This window comes from Anomaloglossus baeobatrachus, chromosome 4, assembly GCF_048569485.1.
Source record: "Anomaloglossus baeobatrachus isolate aAnoBae1 chromosome 4, aAnoBae1.hap1, whole genome shotgun sequence".
Lineage (NCBI taxonomy): Eukaryota > Metazoa > Chordata > Amphibia > Anura > Aromobatidae > Anomaloglossus > Anomaloglossus baeobatrachus.
In genome coordinates, this window is record NC_134356.1 from 433,583,082 (window position 1) to 433,602,935 (window position 19,854).

Consider the following 19,854-nt stretch of genomic DNA (forward strand, 5'->3'; position numbering starts at 1 on the left):
TATATATTACAGCTTCTTGTTTAGGTGCACCTTACAGATAAAGGGTGTTACCTACAGACTGTAACAATACTTTATGTACGAGACGCTTATTTTCCAAGCATGCAACTAATGAAGATCAATAGATGTGGGAAATAGAATTGCATGGAGGTCCGTTTCTAGACACGCAGCAACCATTAGTGTCACAGCTGGAAAAAAATGGATAAAAGCCATGTACCCAGAGCCACAGCTGGCAGAGAAGGAAGTTGCCAATGCACAAACAGCTGGTGGTGGATGCGGTGGTTAGACCCCCGGATCACTAAGAGGACTGGTGGCATCTTCACCAAACAGACGTGACTCTGTTCATGGCACAAGCTGCACAACCACATCTGCTCATTCCCTAGAGAAGAAGATCATTTGGAAAGCGGTCGAGGGTAATCTTCAGGTTTCCATCAAATAGTAAAGCTTGCTGCCCTGTTTCTTTCGGTCTTTGGACCATACGGGACATTATGATATGTATACACACTGGTAGCATACATCTACTATAGCATTAAGGTTGGGAGGACGCTTTCTCTTACTTTAAGAGATTACAGAGCACACAACCCACTTCTCTCCCACACTGGAGTGACAGCCATTTGTGTGACAGCTGCACCAGGCAGCCCAGAGCTTTCCTCCTGGGACAGTGTTATGTCCTCCCTCGGAGATTTCTCATCCCAAGGACACGGATTGTATGTTGTTGTGACGAGCTCTCCGAACAGCAGGATGTATAAATATTTAACAGGACATGTGGGGGGAGGGCACTTGATATTACTTGGTGATGGGGATGTACAGATGGGGTGAATTCGATAACTATATCTTTTTCCAAGCATGAAATGACAGGTCATATCTAAGCAGGAGTATACATATGGTGAGGTAGTTACCGGACATGTAAATAATGGAAACTACCACTTTATATTGCACAGGCAGCATTAGACATTATTGTGGATGAAAGGCAGATGCACACTGTATGTCTGGAGCATCATAGTTTTCTCATCTCATAAAATTATGGCATATCACCATGAGCCCACCGTTCCTTATAATAAAGGGGCGGCAGAACTTCATCCCTCTCGTTTTTTTCTGTACAGCAATGCCCCAGCCATCAGGTTGTGCGGAGAACTAAATAGAGATGTGCTGCAGTTCCCCAACAGCTGGAAGGCTCAGAAAACAAAGATCTGCTACACCAGCTCTCACCTTCATTCTCAAGACTGCTGGGAGCTATAAAAGCCAAACAATACATATTCCCCACCAACAGTATGCGACCAATCCGGATCCTATAGAAATAGTCACAATAGTATGCTACAAAATCTGACAATATAGGCTCAAACATCTTGGGCCACAATCAAGACTGCCATTGTGCTCAGCCGTCTTGATAAAGGGTGCACTGGAAGATAGAGTATGTGCCAAATATCTCATTAGACACATGCTCCTTGTGTATTTTAACAGTGAGATAGAATATCCAAAATAAAATCCAGAAAAATCACATTGTTTAAATTAAATATTTCTCTCTGCAAAATGCAAATAAATTAAGTATTCGATCCCCTACCAACAATTAAGAAGAGTTCTGGCTCCTACAGACCAGTTAGATGCTCCTAATCAGCTCATTACCTCCATTAACAATAGCGGTCTTAAATTGTCACATGTATAAAAGACTTCTGTCTACAGACTCAGTCAGTCAGACTCTAATCTCTACAGCATGGGCAAAATCAAAGAGCTTTCTAAGGATTTCAGGGGCAAGATCATAGACCTGCACAAGGCTGGAATGGGCTACAAAAGCATAAGTAAAGGCCCCGTCACACTAAGCAACATCGCTAGCAACATCGCTGCTAACGAACAACTTTTGTGACGTTGCTGGTGATGTTGCTGTGTGTGACATCCAGCAACAACCTGGCCCCTGCTGTGAGGTCGTTGGTTGTTGCTGAATGTCTTGGGCCATTTTTTAGTTGTTGCTGTCCTGCTGTGAAGCACAGATCGCTGTGTGTGACAGCGAGACAGCAACAACTAAATGTGCAGGCAGCAGGAGCCGGCTTCTGCAGTGGCTGGTAACCAATGTAAACATCGGGTAACCAAGAAGCCCTGTCCTTGGTTACCCGATATTTACCTTTGATACCAGCCTCCCCCGCTCTCACTGCCTGTGCTGCCGGCTCCTGCTCTGTGCACATGTAGCTAGCTGCAGGACACATCGGGTTAATTAACCTGATGTGTGCTGTAAGTAGGAGAGCAGGGAGCCAGCGCTAAGCATTGTGCGCTGCTCCCTGCTCTGTGCACATGTAGCTGCAGCACACATCAGGTAATTAACCCCATGTGTGCTGTAAGTAGGAGAGCAGGGAGCCAGCGCTCAGTGTGCGCTGCTCCCTGCTCTGTGCACATTTAGCTGCAGCATACATCGGGTAATTAACCCGATGTGTGCTGTAGCTAGGAGAGCAAGGAGCCAGCGCTCAGTGTGCGCTGCTCCCTGCTCTCTGCACGTGTAGCTCCGTGCAGTGGTAACCAAGGTAAATATCGGGTTGGTTACCCGATATTTACCTTAGTTACCAAGCGCAGCATCTTCCACGCGGCGCTGGGGGCTGGTCACTGGTTGCTGGTGAGCTCACCAGCAACTTGTGTAGCCACGCTCCAGCGATCCCTGCCAGGTCAGGTTGCTGGTGGGATCGCTGGAGCGTCGCAGTGTGACAGCTCACCAGCAACCTCCTAGCAACTTACCAGCGATCCCTATCGTTGTTGGGATCGCTGGTAAGTTGCTTAGTGTGACGGTACCTTAAGGGTACCGTCTCACTAAACGACGTACCAGCGATTCCGACCACGATGTGACCTGGTCAGGATCGCTGGTGCGTCGCTACATGGTCGCTGGTGAGCTGTCAATCAGGCAGATCTCACCAGCGACCAGCCACCAGCGACTAGTGGAAACGATGCTGCGCTTAGTAAGAAAAAGGTAAATATCGGGTAACTGAGCAAAATGTTTTGCTTGGTTACCCGATATTTACCCTGGTTACCAGCGCACACCGCTTAGCGCTGGCTCTCTGCACTCATAGCCAGGGTACACATCGGTTACTAAGCAAAGCGCTTTGCTTAGTTACCCTATGTGTACTCTGGTTATGAGTGCAGGGAGCCGGCACTGGCAGCTTGAGAGCGGAGTACGCTAGTAACCAAGGTAAATATCAGGTAACCAATCAAAGCGCTTCGCTTAGTTATCCGACATGTACTCTGGCTACGAGTGCAGGGAGCAGGGAGCCAGCACTGGCAGCCTGAGAGCGGCGTACGCTAGTAACCAAGGTAAATATCGGGTAACCAAGCAAAGTGCTTCGCTTAGTTACCCGATGTGTACCTTGGTTACCAGCGTCCGCAGCTTCCAGACGCTGGCTCCCTGCTCCCTGCACATTCAGATCGTTGCTCTCTCGCTGTCAAACATAGAGGTGTGTGCTTCACAGCGGGAGAGCAACGAGCAAAAAAATGAACCAGCACTGTCTGTAACGATCAGCGATTTCACAGCAGGGGCCAGGTCGCTGCTTAGTGTCACACACAGCGAGATCGCTGATGAGGTCACTGGTACGTCACAAAACCTGTGACTTAGCAGCGATCTCGCTATGTGAGAAGTACCCCTAAGACGGAGGGTTGAGAAGGAGACAACTGTCGGTACAATAGTAAGAAAATGGAAGAAATACAAAATGAGTGTCAATGGACATCGATCTGGAGCACCAAGCAAAATCTCACCTCATGGGGTATCCAAGATCATGACGAAGGTGAGAGAATAGCCTAAAATTACATGGCGAGATGTTGTTAATAATCTCAGGGCAGCTGGGATCACTGTCACCAAGAAAAGCATTGGTAACACATTATACCATAATGGATTAAAATCCTGCAGTGCCCGCAATGTCCCACTGCTCAAGAAGGCACATGTGCAGGCACATCGGAAGTTTGCCAATGAACACCTGGATGATACTGAGAGTGATTGGGAGAAGGTGCTGTGGTCAGATGAGACAAAAATTGAGCTCTTTGGCCTGAACTCAACTCGCCATGTTTGGAGGAAAAGAAATGCTGCCTACGACCCAAAGAACACCATCCCTACTGTCAAGCATGGCGGTGAAAACATTATGTTTGGGGGTGTTTTTCTGCTAAGGGCACGGGACTACTTCACACTACATCAATGGGACAATGGATGGAGCCATGTACTGTAAAATCCTGAGTGAAAACCTCCTTCCCTCCACCAGAACATTAAAAATGGGTTGTGGCTGGGTCTTCCAGCACAACAATGACCCAAAACATACAGCCAAGGCAACAAAGGAGTGGCTGAAAAAGAAGCTCATTAAGGCTATGGAGCAGCCTTGCCAGTCTCCATGGAGGGAGCTGAAGCTCTGAGTTGCCAAGTGACAGCCTCAAATTCTTAATGACTTAGAGATGATCTGCAAAGAGGAGTGGACCAAAATTCCTCCTGACATCTGTGCAAACCTCATCATCAACTACAAAAAACGTCTGACTGCTGGCTTGCCAACAAGGGTTTTACCACAAAGTATTAAGTCTTGTTTGCCAGAGGGATTAAATAATTATTTCTCTGTATAAATTATATAAATTTATTTCCATTTTGCAATGTGATTTTCTGGATTTTATTTTGGATATTCTCTGACTGTTAAAATTAACCTACCCTTAAAATTATAGACTGTTCATGTTTTTGTCAGTGGGCAACCTTACAGAATCAGCATGGGATCAAATAATATTTTCCTTCTCTGTATAATCATTAAAATCTTTCCAGCCAATCAGAAGTGACTGGGACAACTTCCCTATGTCTCGCCAGGTCAGACGTGGTTCACATGATAATGTTAATTATTAAGTTATATGAGTGAACAGTGATCATTACAGATATAGGGAAATCCGCCAAACCATGTGAACGACATACAGTTGGATGGAAAGAATTCAGACCCCTTTAAATATTTCACCGTTTCATTGCATCCTTTTGGTAAATTCAAAAAAAGTTCTTTTTCTCATTAATGTACACTCTGCACCCCATCTTGACAGAAAAAAAAAAAATGTAGACATTTTTGCAAATTTATTAAACTAGAAAAACTGAAATATCACATGGTCATAAGTATTCAGACCCTTTGCTCAGACACTCATATTTAAGTCACATGCTGTCCATTTCCTTGTGATCCTCCTTGATATGGTTCTACTCCTTCATTGGAGTCCAGCTGTGTTTAATTAAACTGATAGGACTTGATTTGGAAAGGCACACACCTGTCCATATAAGGCTGCTTTCACACCTCCGGCTTTTACTATGCGGCACAATCCGGCACTTTGCAGGAAAAGCGCAACCGGTTTTTTTTTGCTGCCGGTTGCGTTTTTCCTGCATAGACTTTAATTAGTGCCGCATGGCCTTGCATTCGGTCCGTTTTTGACGCATGCGGCAAATTTAGCCGATGCGGCGGCCGGATGGAACGTTGCCTGGCACGTTTTTTTTGTGCGGCAAAAAAAAACGCATTGCGCTGCATCCGGCCGATGCGGCGCTTTTCTCAATGCATCCCTATGGATGCCGGATGCGGCAAAAACCGCATCTGGCCGCCGCATGCGGTTATTGCCACTGCGCATGCTCAGTAGCGTGCTGCAAGCGACAAAAAACAGACGGGCCGCATGTAAAAAACTTATGCAAAGGATGCGGTGTTTTCACCGCATCCGTTGCATAGGTTTCACAGCCGGATTGAGCCGCACGGCTCAAACCGGATGTGTGAAAGCAGCCTAAGGCTATGTCCGCACGTTGCTTTTTACCTGCTTTTTTGCTGCTTTTTCAACTGCAGCGTTTAATGCCAAAATGGTTGTGTTCTGCTTTTCAAGCAAAGTCTATGGGAATTTGGGTTTCTTGTCCGCACTATGCAGTTCAAACTGCAGCCAAGAAACCCAAATTCCCATAGACTTTGCTTGAAAAGCAGAACACAACCATTTTGGCATTAAACGCTGCAGTTGAAAAAGCAGCAAAAAAGCAACGTGCGGACATAGCCTCAGACATCACAGCTCACAGTGCATGTCAGACCAAATGAAAATCATGAGGTCAAAAGGAAATGCCCAAGGAGCTCAGAGACAGAATTGTGGCAAGGCACAAAAGAATTTCTGCAGTACTCAAGGTTCCTAAAAGCACAGCGGCCTCCATAATCCTTAAATGGAAGAAGTTTGGGACCATCAGAACTCTTCCTAGACCTTGCTGTCCAGCACAACTGAGCAATCGTGGGACAAGAGCCTTGGTGAGAGGTAAAGAGGAACCTCAAAATCACTGTGGCTGAGCTCCAGAGATGCAGTAGGGAAATGGGAGAACGTTCCACAAAGTCAACTCCACCAGTCAGGCCTTTATGGCAGAGTGGCCCGACAAAAGTATCTCCTCAGTGCAAGACATATGAAAACCTACATAGAGTTTGCAAAAAAAAAACAAAAACAAAACACATGAATGATTCCCAGACTATGAGAAATAAGATTCTCTGGTCTGATGAGATGAAGATAGGATGTCTTGGTGATAATTCTAAGTGGTATGTGTGGAGAAAACCAGGCACTGTTCATCACCTGCTCAATACAATCCCAACAATGAAACATGGTGGTAGCAGCATTATGCTATGGGGGTGTTTTTCAGCTGCAGGGACAGGACGAATGGTTGCAATTGAAGGAAAAAAGAATGCGGCCAAGTACAGAGATATCCTGGAAGAAAACCTCTTCCAGAGGGCTCTGGACCTCAGACAATGTCCCCAAGTATACAGCTAAAATAACAAAAGGAGTAGCTTCAGAACAATTCTGTGACCATTCTTGACTGGCCCAGCCAGAGCCCTGACCTAAACCCAATTGAGCATCTCTGGAGAGTCCTGAAAATGGCTGTCCATCAACGTTCACCATCCAACCTGACGGAACTAGAGAGGATCTGCAAGGAAGAATGGCAGAGGATCCCCAAATCCAGGTGTGAAAAACTTGTTGCATCATTCCCAAGAAGACTCATGGCTATACTAGCTCAAAAGGTGCTTCTACTCAATACTGAGCAAAGGGTCTGAATACTTATGACCATGTGATATTTCAGTTTTTCGTGTATAATAAATTTGCAACAATTTCTACATTTCTGGGTTTTTTTCTGTCAAGATGAGGTACAGAGTGTACATTAATGAGAAAATAAATGAGCTTTTTTGAATTTACTAAACCTATTCTGGATACTGAAGTAGATATTTTGCCAAAACCAAATTCTTACTACTTTTATATAAAATCGTATAATTTTATTAATATCAAATTCACGTACATAACACACAATTAAAAGCAAGATGAAACTAGAGGAAGGATTATCTATCCCTATCACTATTCCTTCCTCACTACGGGGGTCGGCGTCCTAATGTAAAGACGCCCCCGTTCAAACGACGGCTATCCCTGGGTTTTGCCCTCCCTAATGGAAACCGTGATCCCTCTCAGATGGAAACAACCCCTACAGTAGTAACACCACAGTGAGGAAGAGGTGCTCAGTCCACAGTGGCTAATTTGTCTGTATCACCACTCAGATGAGTAGGGATACGGGTCATAGGGAAGTCGTCAGATGTTCCATATGTCTATGTGCTCAACTAAGGGTATAGATGAGTCAAACTTCTACATAGGTCAATGTGCTCAGTTAGAGGTAGACAGATGAGTCACACTTAATGAGAAACCAAGAAATGCCCAATAGGAGGTAAGTAACATTTCTTATAGAACTCAATTCAAGAAATGCCCGACGCGTTTCGCCCTTGTCAATATCAGGGGCTCATCAGGGGCTTTTCAACAATTTCTTGAGAGAATTTTCCGTCTTTGGACAGATCTGTGACAAATACAATGAGATAAAACCCACATTAATTATAAGTCCAAGGATCCAATTAGATAGCAAATGTAGGTGTACATCAAAACACCGATACTAACCAATAATCGCTGATTGCCACTTCAAAGAAATATAGGGGGACAACCGTGCTGTCTGTATGGCTGATTTATCATAGAATGTGTCAGGATTACTTTTTCACCTATATGGGTAGACACACTATAAGTAAATTCATCTTCAGATAACAGCCCCATATCCAGGGTTAGGAACCATTATTAAAAGAACAATACCTTTCTGATTAATAATTCCTGAGTTACTCATAACCCACTGGAGTTGGGGTCCTAGTAAATACTGTCAATAAAGGAACAGACAACAAATTGCTCCACAGTTATGGTAATAGAGGACAGATGAGGCAGCCAGATTTAGATACATAATTTCATACTCCATCTCTATGTGATATTGCATGGTCCAGTGTGGGCATCTATAACCAGTCTAGGTAATATGTTCACATGAATCTATAAAAATAGCCTCCCAGAGTGTCAAATAACTCCCATCGGGGGGACCTATTGGGAGAAAAAGTGAAAAGGAACAATATTCAGCCCCAAAGACAATTCAAAGCAGCTTGATAATTATCAAACCACCATAGGGAAATACCTCAGGTTCATCCACAGGACTGAGTGCGTTTTGAACAATCAATCACGTATTCTTGGCAATATACCCGGATATACAGCCTCCAACAGTAAAGGAGAGGGTACATACACTCCAAGTCCTATATATACCGAAACAAATACATTTGTAGTCATATATAGTATGGAGCTTACCCTTCTCACTTATCCCATCAACAATTGCAGTACACAAGCCACATACCTGGTTGCTATCCCACAATGGGGCAGGGGGTAACCACAGGGATCCACAGCAACCAGTATCTACAGTGCAAAAAATACACAATACTAATGAAGCCACCTGAGTCTGATATTGCTCACCGGAAGGTTTGTAAGGGTCCTACCTTAGGGAGGTCTGTGTGGGAGATACCAGGTATGTCGTCCAGCGGTCGCTAACCTCACCAAACATACTGGGCTATTTAAAGCCACTTTTGGCGCCAGTCTGTGATAAACCGGAAATGACGTTACGCATACTCGCGTCATCATCCCAACGTGCTTTCCAGCCGTTCTCGTCACTTCCGGTCACATGATCGGGGGATGTGCACCTCTGAATGAGAACCCCGGAACCAGCAAACTAGGTTCCTAGTTGTTAATTTGCGCACGAAGTATTCGCGCATGCGCAATGAAGCTATTATCATGTTTACATAGATAGATGCCAACGTTTAATGGTGGATAGCTATAGAACCGCCGGGTCCGCACCAAACCGGTATATGGTTTAATTGGTCAGGATATATGTGCTAGGACAACAGCAGTGTACCACTGAAACGGAGTTACACACGCATATCTTCCATGATTGTGCAGAGTTACCAGGTCCCATTAATTATCATACTATTGGGACATTATTAAGTCTGACCAAGGGGAGCTAAATATAATAATTTAGCCTCAATATGTCAATAATTGGATCGTTGGGCATAGTCAATATAAGGTGGAAGGGGAAAGGGGGGGAGGAGGAGTTCTCCTGGGAGAACACATAGAGATATTATGTATGTAAATTGCGATACGGTATAAAGAAACAGCAATATATGATACTGTAACTGAGGACCCGTCTCCAATATTGCGGGTCTATTCACTTAAAGGGGAGGTCCACTACAGACACAATTTTCCCAAATATGATTGCTGGATCCAATTGCTATTGGATGAAGGGCGTGAAACTAATTGTTTCATTTAGGCCATCAGGATGCATAGAGGCCATCCAGAAGATCCACCTTGCCTCTCTTTGTAATAGGAGGACATCCCAGTCTCCTTTCCTCTCAGGTTCTGGTACCGTTTCGATGGATTTGAAACAAGCACCCTCCATTTTGCCTGCATGTTGGTGATTCATATGGCGTGCTATTGGTGTGTCACGTAAATTGCGAACATCTCCAAGGTGTTCGCCAATATGTACCCTGAGCTGCCTTTTGGTTTTGCCAATATAATTTTTTGGACAACCACAACTAAATAGATAGATGACTCCTTGGGTCCTACAGCTGGCGAAATTTCTATTTTGGTACGTTCTTCCTGTTGTGACGCTCTGAAATGTGTTTGATGGAGAAATATATTTGCAAAACTTGCAAGCTCCGCACCGAAATGTGCCATTCTCACGCGTCCTAAGCCACGCACTCCCGGATGTCCCGGGGGACACATAATGGCTTCTCACCACATGATCCCTCAAGTTACGGCCTCTGCGGAAAGTCACCGATGGATAGGGGAGGATACTGTCTTTTATGTCTGGATCCTGTTTAAGAATACCCCAGTACTTCCTGAGGATTTTCATTACTTGACTATTTTGATCGTCATAAGTGCCTACTAACCTCGTTGTCCCTTTGTTTGCTTCCCTAGTCTTACAGTTTAGTAGTTCATGTCTATCTTTCGCCACTGCAGAATTGAAGGCCCTGTGAATGACCTTTTTAGGATAGCCCCTATCGAGGAATCTTTTTGTCAGTTGATCAGCCTGTCTCCCAAACTCCTGATCGTCAGAGCAATTCCTACGTATACGTAGGAATTGACCCTTGGGGATACCCCTTTTTAAACTAACAGGGTGATGACTGTCCCATTGGAGAAAGTTGTTGGTAGCACTAGGTTTCCTATACAAAGTTGTCTGCAGTGTACCGTCCACATCCTTTTTGATGAAAATGTCAAGAAACGCGATCCTGTCAATTCCGATCTCATAAGTGAATTTTAATCCAATTTGATTAATGTTGAGTTCTTCTACAAATTCCTTAAAGGATTGAGCTGTTCCATCCCAGATAACCAGTATGTCATCAATATACCTACCCCAGAAGTAAATCTGGGAGCAGTGGTTATCCCCATCGTCTTTAAAAACGACGGTGTTCTCCCACCAGCCCAGGAGCAAGTTGGCATAGGTGGGGGCACATGGGTTCCCCATTGCTGTGCCCCTGAGCTGATGGTAGAACTTGGAATTGAACAGAAACACGTTTCTGGTGAGGATAAAGTACAAGAGCTCTCCGATGAACCTATTATGGGCCTCCATTTGATTCCCACGCATACTCAAAAAATAGTTGACAGCCTCCATCCCTTTATCATGAGGAATACTTGTGTAAAGGGACTCCACATCTATGGAAGTGAGTATCATGTTTTCCTCTAAGGTGATGTCTTCTATTTTTGCCAGTAAGTCCAGGGTATCACGTATGTAGGACGGTAAGGTGGTAACGAAAGATGAGTATCTGGTCTACATAGGTACTACTGTTCTGAGTAGTAGTAGTAGTAGTAGCTCCCCTTGGTCAAACTTAATAATGTCCCAATAGTATGATAATTAATGGGACCTGGTAACTCTGCACAATCATGGAAGATATGAGTGTGTAACTCCGTTTCAGTGGTACACTGCTGTTGTCCTAGCACATATATCCTGACCAATTAAACCATATACCGGTTTGGTGCGGACCCGGCGGTTCTATAGCTATCCACCATTAAACGTTGGCATCTATGTAAACATGATAATAGCTTCATTGCGCATGCGCGAATACTTCGTGCGCAAATTAACAACTAGGAACCTAGCTTGCTGGTTCCGGGGTTCTCATTCAGAGGTGCACATCCCCCGATCATGTGACCGGAAGTGACGAGAACGGCTGGAAAGCACGTTGGGATGATGACGCGAGTATGTGCAACGTCATATCCGGTTTATCACAGACTGGCGCCAAAAGTGGCTTTAAATAGCCCAGTATGTTTGGTGAGGTTAGCGACCGCTGGACGCCGTACCTGGTATCTCCCACACAGACCTCCCTAAGGTAGGACCCTTACAAACCTTCCGGTGAGCAATATCAGATTCAGGTGGCTTCATTAGTATTGTGTATTTTTTGCACTGTAGATACTGGTTGCTGTGCATCCCTGTGGTTACCCCCTGCCCCATTGTGGGATAGCAACCAGGTATGTGGCTTGTGTACTGCAATTGTTGATGGGATAAGTGAGAAGGGTAAGCTCCATACTATATATGACTACAAATGTATTTGTTTCGGTATATATAGGACTTGGAGTGTATGTACCCCCTCCTTTACTGTTGGAGGCTGTATATCCGGGTATATTGCCAAGAATACGTGATTGATTGTTCAAAACACACTCAGTCCTGTGGATGAACCTGAGGTATTTCCCCATGGTGGTTTGATAATTATAATCAAGCTGCTTTGAATTGTCTTTGGGGCTGAATATTGTTCCTTTTCACTTTTTCTCCCAATAGGTCCCCCCGATGGGAGTTATTTGACACTCTGGGAGGCTATTTTTATAGATTCATGTGAACATATTGCATGGTCCAGTGTGGGCATCTATAACCAGTCTAGGTAATATCACATAGAGATGGAGTATGAAATTATGAATCTAAATCTGGCCGCCTCATCTGTCCTCTATTACCATAACTGTGGAGCAATTTGTTGTCTGTTCCTTTATTGACAGTATTTACTAGGACCCCAACTCCAGTGGGTTATGAGTAACTCAGGAATTATTAATCAGAAAGGTATTGTTCTTTTAATAATGGTTCCTAACCCTGGAAATGGGGCTGTTATCTGAAGATGAATTTACTTATAGTGTGTCTACCCATATAGGTGAAAAAGTCATCCTGACACATTCTATGATAAATCAGCCATACAGACAGCACGGTTGTCCCCCTATATTTCTTTGAAGTAGCAATCAGCGATTATTGGTTAGTATCGGTGTTTTGATGTACACCTCCATTTGCTATCTAATTGGATCCTTGGACTTATAATTAATGTGGGTTTTATCTCATTGTATTTGTCACAGATCTGTCCAAAGACGGAAAATTCTCTCAAGAAATTGTTGAAAAGTCCCTGATGAGCCCCTGATATTGACAAGGGCGAAACGCGTCGGGCATTTCTTGAATTGAGTTCTATAAGAAATGTTACTTACCTCCTATTGGGCATTTCTTGGTTTCTCATTAAGTGTGACTCATCTGTCTACCTCTAACTGAGCACATTGACCTATGTAGAAGTTTGACTCATCTATACCCTTAGTTGAGCACATAGACATATGGAACATCTGACGACTTCCCTATGCCCCGTATCCCTACTCATCTGAGTGGTGATACAGACAAATTAGCCACTGCGGACTGAGCACCTCTTCCTCACTGTGGTGTTACTACTGTAGGGGTTGTTTCCATCTGAGAGGGATCACGGTTTCCATTAGGGAGGGCAAAACCCAGGGATAGCCGTCGTTTGAACGGGGGCGTCTTCACATTAGGACGCCGACCCCCGTAGTGAGGAAGGAATAGTGATAGGGATAGATAATCCTTCCTCTAGTTTCATCTTGCTTTTAATTGTGTGTTATGTACGTGAATTTGATATTAATAAAATTATACGATTTTATATAAAAGTATAAGTCCCCTTACCTGGCAGCCAGACTGGCTTGCAAAGTCTCCTTAAGGATAATAGTGTTCCCCCGTGGAATTTTAGGGGCATTGCAGCTATAAGTCCCCTTACCTGGCAGCCAGACTGGCTTGCAAAGTCTCCTTAAGGAGAATAGTGTTCCCCCGTGGTCCCCACATAGCTTTCTCATGAGCCAGATCAGACACCCCCATACTTTGCACTGACGAGGGGCAAGCACCCCGAAACACCGTGTCTGCAAATTGGGATTCTGATCTGGCTTATATATCCTGAGTCATATTGCAAAGGATTGTCGAAAATCCACTTGTGACTTTTAGGATCGCTACTTCCAATAGGTGGCGCTGTGCTAGAGTTTGTCTCCTTTACTGGAGAGACAATTTGTATATAAAAGTAGTAAGAATTTGCTTTTTTGAATTTACCAAATGGCTGCATTTAGTGGTCATAAATGGCTGCACATCCAGTTGGAAGACTGTCTCAAGTGGGATACCACAGGGCTCTGTCCTGCGCCCCGTGTTGTTCAACATCTTTATCAATGATTTAGATGAAGGTATTAAAGGTAAACTGATTAAATTTGCTGATGACACAAAGCTAGGAGGAATAGCTAACACTAGAGAAGAGAGAGAGAGGATTCAACAAGATCTAAACAAGCTGAAAAAATGGGCAGCAACTAATAGAATTTTTTTTAACAGGGAGAAATGCAAAGTCATACATCTTGGCAAGAATAATGAAAAGAGCATATACATCATGGGAGGAATAGAGCTATCCAAAAGCATGTGTAAAAAATACTTAGGTATACTAATAGATCACAGACTGAACATGAGTCAACAGTGTGACGCAGCAGCAAAAAAAGGCAAATACCATTCTAGGATGTATTAACAGAAGCATACAGTCTAGATAGTCTAGATCACGTGAAGTCATTATCCCCCTTTACTCCTCTTTGGTCAGACCTCATCTGGAATATTGTTTCCAGTTCTGAGCACCATATTTTAAAAAGGACATCAACAAACTGGAGCAAGTTCAGAGAAGAGTGACCAGAATGGTGACTGGTCTGCAAACCATGTCCTACGAGGAACGGTTACAGGATTTAGGATTGTTTAGCTTGCAAAAGAGAAGACTGAGAGGAGACCTAATAACTGTCTACAAATATCTTAAAGGCTGTCACACTGTAGAGGGATCAGTTTTATTCTCATTTTCACAAGGAAAGACTAGAAGCAATGGGATGAAACTGATGGGGAAAGAGACACAGATTAGATATTAGAAAAAACATTTTGACAGTGAGGGTGATCAACGAGTGGAACAGGCTCCCACAAGAGGTGGTGAATTCTCCTTCAATGGAAGTCTTTAAAAAGAGGTTGGACGGACATCTGTCTAGGATGATTTAGTGAATCCTGCTTTGAGCAGGAGGTTGGATCAGATGACCCAGGAGGTCCATTCCAACTCTAATATTCTATGATAAACAAAGAGTGAAAAATTTAAAAGGGGTCTGAATACTTTTCGTACCCACTGTATTCCAACACCACATGATGAACATCCCTTTTCATTGCAGGTTATTGTCTTTTTTAGCAGGAATAACAGAATTTCACGCTTGGTGTTGATGATCAAAGTTTCTGAATATTATTACTGGTCTACAACAACACAAGCCACATAAACTGGACAAGTCAACACCCTGGCATAATACTGCTTTTATACATTCCCTAATCACCATCATTATTATTATTATTTGATATTGAAGTTCCCCTAATTCCCATAGGCTCATGTGTTATTGTAGCGGCAACAGGGCAATGAAGAGGTTTTTAATTGCCTTTGAAGTTTTGTAAAAAGGTGTGGGGACCTGGAGGGTGAATAAGATCAGTTGGGGTAGCCAAGTTCTAGAATAAGGCTATGTGTCCACGGGAGAATGTAGCTGCAGATTTTTCGGCATCAAAATCCGCAGCTTTCCCGCAAAATCCGCACCTCTTCAAAGGTGCGGATTTGCCGCGGATTTTTTTTTTTCCCCCCCAATTTTAAAGCCAAAATCCGGATGAAAATCCGCAACAATAATTGACATGTTGCAGATTTTTCCGGATCAAAATCCGCACGAAATCCGCTGCGGAAAAAACCGCAGCGTGGGCACAGCATTTCCAAAATGCCATAGAAATGGCTGAGAAGTGCCTGAGCTGCAGATTTTAGGGAAATCTGCGGCTTTTCCGCGAGAAATCCGCGCATTTTCCGCAGCGTGGGCACATAGCCTAAAGGAGAAACTCAGGAGAAATCTTGGGAGACAGTTGTCAGAGAAGCAGACAAAAGAAGTGCAAAGAAGGAAGACTTAGGAGGACTGGAAATTACATGTGGGGAAGCAGCGGGAGGGGAAAAAAAAAAAAAAACAGATATGAATGGATATGCTGGACGCAGCATGCCCTCTCCTGCGGGGCCGCGAGAGCTGGCAGTTGTCCGTGCCCATGATCAGGGTTTGGGGAGCTACGGACTTTCTCTCTGTCCCCCCTGCGGAGACACACTGCAGGTCAGTTTTTGCTGTGGGGAAAAAACAAGCACAGTGGGCACGAGATTTCTATAAATCCCATCCACTGTGGTTGTACCGTACAACACAGCGTTTTGAATGCAGTAAAAACATGTTTTGTCCATAACGCTGTGAACACTGATCATGGGCACGTCGCCTAACTGGGCAGCAGATTGGGGAATGGATTTGATGGTTGTAAGAGTGTTAGAAGTGACGCCCTCAAGAAAGAGGTTGCACTAGTCTAGGAGAGAGGTGATGTGGGTATGCATTAGCTATACAGTTTACAATATCCCTCTGAATATTTAATATTTGCTTTACCATAAAGCTGGAAGGAGAGTATTACAATATTGGAAGAAAGGCCATCTATAAACTTAATTGTATTTCCATGTTATGAATTTGAGATTTTCAAAAGAAATTATATGTTTATTCTAGAACAATGACCAAAACCATACAAAACAAAAAACAACTTTTCACCATTGTAACTTAAGGCCGCTTTACACGCTGCAATCTCGCTAGCGAGCGTACCCGCCCCCATCGTTTGTGCGTCACGGGCAAATCGCTGCCCGTGGCGCACAAAATCGCGCGGACCCATCACACTACTTACCTGCCTAGTGACGTCGCTGTGACCGGCGAACCGCCTCCTTTCTAAGGGGGCAGTTCATTCGGCGTCACAGCAACGTCACTAAGCGGCCACCCAATCAAAGCGGAGGGGCGGAGATGAGCAGGACGAACATCCCGCCCACCTCCTTCCTTCCTCATTGCCGGTGGCCGCAGGTAAGGTGATGTTCCTCGTTCCTGCGGTGTCACACATAGTGATGTGTGCTGCCGCAGGAACGACGAACTACATCATACCTGCAGCAGCAACGATAATTGGGAATAGGGGGCCATGTCACCGATTTTGCAACGATTCAAAATCGCTCATAGGTGTCACAGGCAATGACATCGCTAACGCGGCCGGATGTGCGCCACAAATTCCGTGACCCCAACGACATCGCTTTAGCGATGTCGTAGCGTTTAAAGCGGTCTTAACAATGCATCAGAGACACTAATAGAAAGTAATGTGGTTATAGAATCATTTACAGGTATAATGCATCTTGTAGTAAGGCATATATTCAATACTTTACACTTTACTTACAGAATGAACCTCAATAAATGAAGGTATTTTGCATATGCTCTGCTCAAAAAAAATGAAGGGAACATTTGCAGGTCACAGTATAATCTCAAGTCTATCAATCTGTCCAGTTTAGGCTGCTTTCACACATCCGTTTTTTGCAGTGCTGCACAATCCGGCTCAAAAACCTATGCAACGGATGCGGCGAAAAAAACGGATCCGTTGCATAAGTATTTCCATGCGGCCCGTCCGTTTTTTGATGGATGCGGCTTGAAGCCCACTGCCACGTCACGCCGAACCTCTGAGTGGGTCCCTATTCTAAACCTTATAGTGCGGCACTAAGCACTGACCACTGCTGCAGAATGGCAACAAAGAACCTCATGTTCTATTATTTCATTTTTTGCCTAGCGGCTTTAGATCATTGTATATTTGGGATGTGCGATCCATGTCTTTTTCTCCATAGTTTGTTATATAACAGTCTATACCTCTGCTTTTTGCGTGGATCTGCACTCCCCGCATTGGGCACAGGTGATATTAATTAGCAGGAGACTGCTAGAGGGGTCAGCCTTTTAATTGCACACAGTTCACATACAGGAGTCTGTGGAGGGTGAGTGCTCAGCTCCTGTCACACGGTGCTAGTGCTGTGTGGTGGTTTTGTGTCAGTGGGGCCTGGAGCCATGGGGGCTTCGCCTTGCAGCATGGGCGCTGTTAGGCACCAGGTCGCCTGCCCTGCTGGTGCTTTGTCGCTGTGGCGGTGGTTAGTGCACAGTGCCACACTATAAGGTTTAGATTAGGGACCCACTCAGAGGTTCGCCATGACGTGGCAGTGGGCTTAATACACTCTGATCAGAATGGTAACAAAGAACCTCATGTTCTATTTAATTTTTTGCCTAACAGCTTTAGATCGTTTTATTTTTTGGGATGCGCGATCCATGTATTTTTTTCTTTTTAGTGTGTTAAAGCATAAATATAACTGCATGTGGAATTACTAGCCTAAAAAAGGTGATCCAAGCCTAAAACAGGGTCCGCTTTCAGCAAAACAGCAGCGTTCTAGCTCACAGGCTAAGGGCTCAGTCAAGCGTAGTATACGGGCATGTGTTGTCTGTGTGCACTATAGAAAACATACAGAGCACACGTACCCATTGGAGCTAGTGTACATGGGCTAATGTTCTCCGTGCAAAAAAACAAAAACACACACAACATGCACCATTCTGGTATGATTTACAGACCAGATTAGTTCATGTAGATAACGACTAGCCAGAGTTGTAGAGCAGCCATTTGACCCAGACCTAAGTTCGATGTTGTAGTCTGAGGGGTTGCCCAGGCTTTTCAAAAAAGTCTGGAATCGGTCTATGTGATCCTTTGTGCAGCAGATTCTGTAAAGCTAGGGTCACACGTAGCGACGCAGCAGCGATCACGACTGACGACCTGACCTTATCAGGATCGCTGCTGCGTCGTTACATGGTCGCTGGTGAGCTGTCAAACAGGCAGATCTCACCAGCGACCAGCCCCCAGCGACGCGTGGAAGCAATGCTGCGCTTGGTAACTAAAGTAAATATCGGGTAGCCAAGCAAAATGCTTCGCTGGTTACCCGATATTTACCTTGGTTACCATCGCACACCGTTTAGCGCTGGCTCCCTGCACTCCTAGCCAGAGTACACATCAGGTAAAAAAGCCAACCTTTGCTTATTTACCCGATGTGTACTCTGGCTACGCGTGCAGGGAGCCGGCACTGGCAGCCTGAGAGCGGCGGACGCTAGTAACTAAGGTAAATATCGGGTAACCAGCGAAGCACTTCGCTTGGTTACCCGATGTTTACAGTGGTTACAGCTTACCGCAGCTGCCAGACGGCTGCCGGCTCCCTGCTCGCTTCAGTTAGTCGCTCTCTCGCTGTCACACACAGCGATGTGTGCTTCACAGCGGGAGAGCAACGTCCAAAACATGAAGCAGGACATTCAGCAACGACCGGCGACCTCACAGCAGGGGCCAGGTCGTTGCTGGATGTCACACACAGCGACAGCACGTCGTTGCTACGTCACAGAAAATGGTGACTTAGCAGCGCCGTCGTTATGTGTGACACCACCTTAAGGATTCTCCGGGTGACGAGACTGAGCGGTCATGTGACCATAAATGTGTGACTTGCCTACTCCTAGCCACATCCTGACTAGCCAGGCGCAGCCTCGCTCAATTTGCTTTTATACAAAGCCTAGACAACCCCTTTAAGACTCACATACGTAAATTCTGCTAAACCAAACAGACAATGAATAGCAGCACCATTCCCAGAAAAAGTAATAAAGCTTATTTTCAGATTCTGATCAGTTCCATTAAGATGATCACATTTTCATATACACTTTTTTTTTTTTTTAACAGACTTATATTACGCTGGTACCACATTTTTTTGCTCATTACTTTTTTTTCCCCAGAAATGTAGATTAATTCAAAACAATATTACCATTGACCTAAATGACGACACTGAATGAACTGATAAAGATGGCTATCATTTGGCATCTTTGAAAAGATTAGTCACGATTATATACTGCAAACACTGTGTAGACTGGGCTGAAAAACCACACACAACATAATAAGAGAGATGCGTAGATTTCTTACCAGCATATATGGTCCTTACAAATGTGTCAGGGGACTTAATGTCAATTACATCCGACACTGGGGCGACGTCAAGCTTTGCGGCTACTCTGGGCAGGAGACTCTGCAAGGAATCCAGGGTAAAAGACATTATTACATTTCTGCAATCAGTTATAAAAGGTGTATGTTAAACGTTTCTCCTGCTCCTGTGAACCCAAATAAACATAGTCTGACTTACATTTTTCTATTGTCCCACGTCTATAGCTCCTTTTAGTCAGAACCTGCAATCATACTGACTACCGTCTGAGATGTGGATGCATTGGTACAATGGAGAAAAATGCAGTGAAGGTGGACCTTGCCTTTAAAGGGAATCA

General features: G+C 44.5%; 1 protein-coding gene across 1 annotated transcript in view; it reads right to left on the reverse strand.

The window, feature by feature from the left end:
- ETFA (electron transfer flavoprotein subunit alpha) overlaps positions 1-19,854 on the reverse strand; it is an 82,887-nt gene that overhangs the window by 57,124 nt on the left and 5,909 nt on the right. The window contains exon 5 of the mRNA XM_075342647.1: positions 19,505-19,604. Coding sequence (XP_075198762.1) covers positions 19,505-19,604 — 100 coding nt within the window. The remainder of the gene's footprint in view (positions 1-19,504; positions 19,605-19,854) is intronic.